Source organism: Sinocyclocheilus rhinocerous, unplaced genomic scaffold (genome assembly GCF_001515625.1).
Source record: "Sinocyclocheilus rhinocerous isolate Xijiao unplaced genomic scaffold, SAMN03320098_v1.1 scaffold140, whole genome shotgun sequence".
Taxonomy (NCBI): Eukaryota; Metazoa; Chordata; class Actinopteri; order Cypriniformes; family Cyprinidae; genus Sinocyclocheilus; species Sinocyclocheilus rhinocerous.
This window is the reverse complement of record NW_015642053.1, coordinates 4,111,998-4,120,488: the sequence shown is the minus strand read 5'-3', so window position 1 is coordinate 4,120,488 and position 8,491 is coordinate 4,111,998. Positions and strand designations below refer to the sequence as shown.

General features: G+C 37.5%; 1 protein-coding gene across 2 annotated transcripts in view; it reads right to left on the bottom strand.

The window, feature by feature from the left end:
* Positions 1–702: 702 nt before the first annotated feature.
* The window catches only part of LOC107755548 (attractin-like protein 1), a 98,863-nt gene continuing 91,074 nt past the window's right edge, over positions 703–8,491 (bottom strand). For both annotated transcript variants that reach the window (XM_016572417.1, XM_016572418.1), the window contains 2 exons: positions 6,403–6,517; positions 703–2,366 (listed from right to left, as the gene is read on the bottom strand). In XM_016572417.1, coding sequence (XP_016427903.1) covers positions 2,242–2,366; positions 6,403–6,517 — 240 coding nt within the window. In that variant the 3' untranslated portion in view covers positions 703–2,241. The remainder of the gene's footprint in view (positions 2,367–6,402; positions 6,518–8,491) is intronic.

Genomic DNA, 8,491 nt, shown 5'->3' with positions numbered 1-8,491 from the left:
CATTACATGGTCTTGATCGGCAAGGATAATATTATAACTACACATTTATTTTACTGATTAAGCTGATAACTGGTTTTACACAAAGGACACACAGTAATTAGATTACAAATCTATCCATTTGTACATTTTTGGTGTATCTTCTGCAACCATTTTAAGGCATTTTAACATTGGAGTATTTGTTAACAGCAAATGATTGATTTGAGACGAGCTCTTCATATTCATATGCGCTGGAATGATCCATGAACTTCTGAATATTCAAGTGTTTTATTTTTCCATTCATCTTTAAAATACAATGAAGATTAATGATATGCATTGAGGGATGAATGAATCAGTTTTTTTCTCAGATACAGTGAGATGATTCCTGTGTAATCAGTCTGTAGAAATCCTGCGTGACAATCTCTTACTTCAAGATAAAAAAATAGCTCAGAAACTAAGTTCCTAACACATCATGACCTGAAAAGTAAGTTCAAAAATGCCCAGTATAATCTAGATGAGCAGCTTCAGTTTACATCTAACCTTAAAAACCAACATGAGTTGATTTAGTAACATGAGTGACCTAAGAATCAAATCACAGAGGTATTACACAGGAATCAATTAGTTACAAAAACAATTCAACATTTCTTTTTTTTTTTCACAAACATTGGAAAAGACATAATTATTCCTCATCACCATCATGTACAGAGGGTGGCCCTAAAATACCTATTGACCTTTTAATATCCTTTATTAAAACCAGCAAAAAATACAAACGAAAACACTGAAGTAGCTACATGAAGAGAAAAAGAGCGATTCACATTAGATTCACATGTTCAAGTCCATCTAAAGCAAACGAGTGATGATTAGGATGCTGTACACTTTTTGCTGTTGCCACAGAGAGGAAAATAAGTCCCCTGGACATCCTGTTTTACCCACGGAGGGCTCAGGCTCGGTCCTGGCGATGTGTTAGAGAATTGAGATTCAGAAGATCCAGTTGTATGGTGAATCCTGGTAAACCTGCTCTGAAAGGACTCAGTCCTCGAGTGTATGAACAGTCTAAATACACTCTCACCTGCTGGTCTCCTCAAAATCATCTTCCGTTGTTGACGTTCACAATATGTGAAACTTAAGAATACAAAAGTTCATTATAAAGAGATAAATCGTTACTGCAAAGTTATGAGTCATTGCTCATTTAAATCTGTACCGCTGCAAAACGACAATAAAAATAAAGAAGATCAACGGCTTTCCTAGAGTTCCCTAGCATTTCCTTAACAATACTATACACCCGTTGCGATGCAGCTTCTGGCGTAAATTCCCCAGGTTTGTCAGTTCAGCGAGGTGCGATTTCATCCCTCGACTAGAGTCTGAATTATCTCTGTGATTTACAACTGATACTCGGTTTCACCCGTACCAGCTGACTCCTCTATATTACGGTGCAGCTAACGGTGTGCGATATTTCAAGACATGAAGACATTCTTCGTGTGACACGTAACCCACAAACGGTTTAAAATTTTCAAGCATAGTGTGAGTGGTTCATGCAAAGTCTTCACAAGAAGAGCATAAGTATGAAATGTGTGAAACCTATCTAGCTAAAAACGGATGTGATCCATTCCTAACACGAGTTTACCAAGCATGAAGCTACCAGCAGCAGAACGTCATTAGCTTACATGACAGACAGCTTCCACACCATGGCAAAAATTTCTATAGTCCATCTCTTAAATAAAATGTCAAAAGAGCTAAAAATTGAGCAAAAACATAAGTCTAGTTGGTGAGCATACAAATAGGTGACCAACCCGTACACAAACCCGGCGACCGTCCCGAGACTACCAGAATGCTACTTCTGGCTTAGCAAGACACTCTGGTCCAAAATGTACAAACCATGCTAGAGGCACATCTGTGCTTGGAGTAAAGCTGATGGGAGAGACCCTCAATGTTCAGAAGGCCTTGAGAAGACAGAAATGAGGGCTCAACGGCGCCAAGAGTCGGATGAATCAAGAAGAAGCCTGTCGGATTGGTTCGGATGGAGTCGAACTTGTAATGTCTGAGCTTGAGCAGGTGGTGATGGCAAGGTCGTTTGAAACGGACGAGATCTATTTACGACGTTCAATTGACGTGGAGAGATAAAGTGAATGTGGAGTGGAAATAGAGGGCACTCTGTCGCCTAAATAATCCCCTCATATGGGGCCACTCTAGGCCGCCGTCTGCCTGAAGCAGCATAAGAGTGGAGGTCGCTCTGGTAAAGGACAGCCCACCGAGGCCGCAGACGATTCAAACACAGGTGCCCTGGTGAGCGGGAGGCAGAGCTTTGCGGTTCTTCAAGCCTTGGCTTTTCTCTTTGAAGTCCATGGGCTTCTGCTGGGACGTGTCGATAAGAGCGCTGGCGATGGCTATACCTGCAGACAACACAAAACAAAGCAAGCCGAGGGTCAGAGAGGAGCAGTGCAGACTCGCAGAGAGCATTCAAAAGCAAAAACGCTTCATTTACATGTCAAAGCAAAGTTATTTAAAAAAAGGGACAATGGTAACTTAAAGCTATCTCTTTCAAAAGAACAACAGTTAGCTCGTTCATTTTTAAAGAGGGATTCCTGACTGTTCATGCATAAAGAGGTTTCCACACATGCCTTGGAAGACTTGGAAACTACGCCTTGTTCATCACCAAGGTCATTGGTTTCAAGGAGCATTCCTTTCTCCTCTTCTGTAGCCACTTTTCTCTCATTCTAGGATGGGGGTTTGAAATGAGCTTAACTCCCAGCACCCTATGTTTCGCGCCAGGATTCTTTCACAGACTGCTGTGGTCAAAACCATTGCCGCAACCCCAAAGCAATTTTTCAAAGCAGCATCTCACAAATCATCCTACAAACACAACGGTCACTTCTGTGCTAGTCTGGCACTGCTCCCTCCCTTCTATTGAAGCAATACAATTATCGGAGGGGAACAATTCATTACTTCAGACAGGCCAGGGCAAAAGGAATTGAATTCAGCACATCAGTGTGAAGCCGGAGCTTCAAGCGTTCAGGCAAAGAGGATTTACATCCAAGAACAACCTGAGCCTCAGACAGTTACACACTGCCCTACATCGATTTATTACCCATCACACCTGGGCTGCAGGGAGGAATGTGAAAACTACACGTCTGTCAACAGAACAGTCCTCGGGATTGAAGCGCACGGTGTACGCCTACTACCAGAGTGCTTTTAGAGCTGGTTTTGCATGAACTTAAACTACTCACCATTCAGGTCAAAAAGGATTGGACGTGAGCCAGTAATGATGGGTCAGCAGTGTATAACAAAAAAAATAATTAAAAATGCTGCTTTTTTTTTTTTATAGGTCAGATCGTGAGGATTGTGGAATAAAAGAGCTTTCAGAACTCAAAAATATCTTCTACAGTGAAAAATTTGCATTTAAAACTGTACTGAGCTGCTAAAATGACTTTTGAAATTCTTGGATTTCAGATGTCAAAACCCAAAACATAAAGCAATGATCATCAACATATACTTATCGGCAATGTTTTATTTTATTTTACTTTTTTTTAAATTTAGTTTTATTTTAAACATGGAATCATTTTGGATAAGCAATGGAAGATAAAATGCAGAAATATGTGCTTGTAGTATTTTATTATTATTTATATCATTTTGGCTAAGTGATGTAAAAAAATGTGGAGATATGTGCTTGTAGTATTTTATTTAATTTTTTATTTTAATTTTATTTTAAACATGGAATCATTTTGGCTAAGCAATGTAAAGAAAAAATGTGGAGATATGTGCTTGTAGTATTTTATTTTATAAAATAAAATACTACCAGCATAGATCAAATAAAATTATAAATTATAAAATAAAATAAAATACTACAAGCACATATCTCCACATTTTTTCTTTACATTGCTTAGCTAAAATGATTCCATGTTATATAAGGCCGGACGTGCACGCTTTCCCACTGAAATCCTAATGAGAAGGAAAGAAGGTCACTTATTTGATCACACATGCATATAATGAATAAACATGCAGATGATTTTGTTAGCCAGCCGCGGAATGAGAGAGACCTTCGGCACCATGGAAATCTCGTAGGATGTGAATATAATCAATACGGTTAGAAGCGATCAGCGGCTGTCTGCCGGCTGAGTTCATTATCGTGTCCCAGCGCTAAGTCGAGTGGGAGGCTGTTTCAGTAAAAAAAAAAAAGGTTCAGGATCATACTCACATAACACCAGGTAGAGGTGCAGACAGAGCAGGGTGACAGCTGACAAAAGCGGCCTGCTCTGCTCCAAGCTCCTACATCAGTCAAACACAGATTGATCTGCTTTGTGAAGGTGATGCACCGCTTTATCTTAGCAGACAAACACCTACACATCCATCCTGCTGTGAAACTTCCAAAAAGACGAACAAAAACAAAGCTCTTTGACGACAAAGCTACATCTGTGCACAAAGCTCCTGTGCTTCTCTCCAAAAATATTATTTGTTGATTCAGAAGAGTCTCAGCATTTTTCCCCCTCAGCCTCTTTCTCCTTTTATTTCTCACTCTATATCTGATGTACCTCTCTCCAAAAGTGCTCATGACGATAAATGAACTATTATTTATAAGCTTTTTTCCCTTCTGGGGCCTGAAATATTGATATCGATATAACAATATTTTGCTAAATGTGTTTTTGTGCTGAAACCTTGGCTGGTTTAGGCCTGTCATGGATAAATAATAATGACAATAAAACCGCCAGTAGGTGGCAGCAAGTCCCTGTTTCAATAAATTATTTATTGAATCATTCAAATCAAACGATTCGTTCAAAACAGCTGATTCAATTAGAAACTAAACAGGGCTGCATTTCCCAAAAGCATCGTAAGCCAGCTCCATTTGTGGCAATGTGTCTATGATGTACTTAGACTTACGATGCTTTTGGGAAACGCAGCCCAAGAGTCCATCTGAATGGGCCGTTGAATCACGGGCTCACTCGGTTCATTCAAAAATTGATTCATTCAAGGCACAAAACACTGTGTTACTACTATGCACATTTGTGCTCTCACATGTACTGATATTCAGAAAATTACATTGCTTGTCCAATGAATATAAAAAACAAAAACTCATACATGGGTAATTTTTCTTTAATTGCTTGAATTATAAGGATATTTTAATTGTATTCTAATAGGCTTCTTCACGCAGTGAATGCTTTTTGACTCCCAAGACGTTTTTGTTTGGCTTTTGCAAAGTTGATGACTCAATAATGCCAGCTCTCCTATCGTCTCTCAATCCCTCACAGTCACACATACAGCACAATAACATTATGACAGGGGAATGTCTTAAAATTTTAATCAAGGAAAAATCATATCTTTTCTGTTGTCTTCTTTTTAAAGAACTTCAATAGTTGCGCTTGAACCATTTTGCATGAAAAATGACAAAAACCTGCTTCAGCTTGTGCGCTGTTATTCATGAATTATCTTAAGTTGAGAATTTTAATATTTCATTTGCATGATAAGTTTTACATAATACACATTATTAATCCAAAGGGGATGATAAGGGGGGATGGTGGTTTTACTGAGGGGATGCTTTTTGTCATTTTTTTCAACCAGGTGGATGCCATCCCCCTTCAATTCGAGCCATGGGTATTGGTCAATATTTGTTATTTATTTGTGCATTATCATTTCTTTGATTTTTACATTTACATTACCTTTGGTGTAACGCTCAAAATTTAATCTACAAAAACACTAATAATTTAATAATTCATTTAATATGAATTATAAAATGCATTTTTGTAACGCTCTCTTAAAATTTAATCTTCAAAAACACTGATAATCTAGCAATTAATTAATTTATTTAATAATGTGCCACTGTTAAATGCAATCTTTTTAAAAATTACAAATTTTAAAATTAATATCCATTTTTCATACTGTAGTGTACATTATAATACTGTGATGCCTACATTCATTTGTAGCATTCACTTGCAGCTTTAGTGTTTCATTTTGAATTTATTTAGACAAAAGAGTAAAGAATTTTGATATTAGCCACAGCGTCAAAATCGGTGTTCACCAGATATTTAATACTGGTATATCCAAGAATTTCAGAACAATGAGCCACTTAGTTTATTTCAACTGACACAACCACTTCTGGCGACAAAACCAGATTATTATATTATCAGGTTATTATGTATTTGTGTCTGCATAATGCTTCTACCTTAATTTTCCTATAATCTGTGAGCAAAAAAGGTGGTGCACTATGGTACAATTATGGTATCAGATGCTAAACTGTTTACATTTATGCATTTGGCAGATGCTTTTATCCAAAGAGACTGATATTGCATTCAAGCAATGCATTCCCTAAAAATCGAACCTGTTACCTTGGTGTTGCCAGCACCATGCTCTACAGTTTGAGCTTCAGACAAGGTAAAACAAGGTACTGTACATGTAAAGTGGGGATGCATTTTAGGACACCTTTTTAAAATTACTGACCTGACTGGCCGGGTGGAGGAACACCAGATGCCCCTCTTGGGAGGCACATTAGCACTGTGAGCACCGCTGCTTTACCCCCTGAACAGGGTTCTACGGCAACTGGCTTGGGCGGTCCCTGTGGAGAGATCAGAGGAGAGGATATGTGTCATCTATAACAAGCCTCCTACTGAACACATCATCACACCATCAGTCACAAATGTCACAGTACTCAGTGTGAGCTGACATTGTAGGATGTCTCTCGCACGTCGTCGACAGAAAAGGAACATTCACATCGTGATAATCTCAGTAACAAATCATCTCCCTGAAACTCAAAGACTCAATGCAAGCCACTTTCAAAGTTCACATCATGCACGCACAGGCGGAGAAAATCTGACATTTGAGGTTGTTGACTACCAACTCGGGTCGTGTTGTAGCACCAGCTCCCAGTCCTATAAATGCTGCCCTGAATAGAAGTATGCATGAGCGGGTCTCTGATGCAACATTGTGGAATGAGGAGGAAGGAAGCCACAGGCAATTGTGATCTTAAAATGTCATCTTTTATGTCACATTACAGATCATTCAGAGCTGGTTCACTCGCATACATATGAATGCTTTTCTGAAAGGATTTGGCGATTGTTTTATGCGTTTTAATCACAAAGGGAGTCATAAATGTCCCTGCCAATGAATAAAAGTATTGTCTTTTAAGATTCCCTCAGCTCATTAATACACTCTCGTTTCTGGCCCTCCACACACACACACTGACTCAGCGATAGAGTGGCTTTATTCACCATTTGAAGAGAGTGCCTCTTCAAGAGCTCTTCCAAGAGAGCGCTGCAAGATCACAGACTTTGGCAGCCAATGGCTCTCCACAAAATTAAGCTTTAATACCTTACCTCAGTTGCCAAAATGCATATAAAAAAATGAAAGACACAAAAAAAAAGGGAACAGATGCCAACTATTATTTTCTGTCAAGAATGGTCTTCATCGAGCCTATAATATGAATTAAGCGCCAGCCGTCAAACCAACAAAGTTACTCTAAGGTACATTTCTCTAAAGCAGGAATGTTTAATACAAATCTGGCCCTTTCCCACCTCAATATAATTATGGCAATTATTGAAGCACACAGCAGACATTTAAATTAGCTTTCTGTGGCTTTGGACTGATATGCAGATCATTAAAATGTGTCCTATTGCGTCATATCACACAACTAAACAGACCAACTCTGCCTATATCCATTTTCAGCTTAAATTAAAAATACTCTATATAGTTATACTCTAAATACTCTTATATAGTTTCTGAAGAAAATGTGAGCTGTGCTTACCTGATGAAAAGCTGTTGCCATATAAATTAAAAAAATAATATAAAATATAAATTATATAAAATGTATTGATTATTCCCCTTGCTAAAGGCATATACATAATACACTGCTGTTCAAAAGTTTGGGATCAGTAAGATTTTTAATGTTTTTTAATGGAGTCTCTTATGCTCATTAAGGCTGTATTTGTTTGATCAAAAATACAGAAAAAACAGTAATATTCTGAAATATTATTGCAATTTCTAATATTGGTTTCCTATTTTAATATACTTTAATATAGGCACAGCGGTGAATTTTCATCAGCCATTACCCCGGTCTTTAGTGTCACATGATCGTTCAGAAATCATTCTAATATGCCAATTTATTATCATTGTTGAAACTATTGTGCCGATTAATATTTTTTTGGAACCTGTGATACTTTTTCTTTGATTAATAAAAAGTTAAAAATAACAGCATTTATTCAAATTTGAATTCTCTTCTAACAAGTCTTTACTATCACTTTTTATCCATTTAACATATCCTTGCTGATTAAAAGTATTAATTTCTTTTAAAAAGAAAACAGAAAAAAAAATACTGAAAAACTTTTGAATAGTAGTGTAGATAGCAACACAAAATTTCTATTTTGAATAAACAGTGTTCTTTTTAACTTTTTATTTATCAAAGAATCCTGAAAAAAGTATCACAGGTCCAAAAAAAATTAAGCAGCACAACTGTTTCCAACACTGATTATAAATCAGCATATAAGAATGATTTCTGAAGGATCATGTGACACTGAAGACTGGAGTAATGATGCTG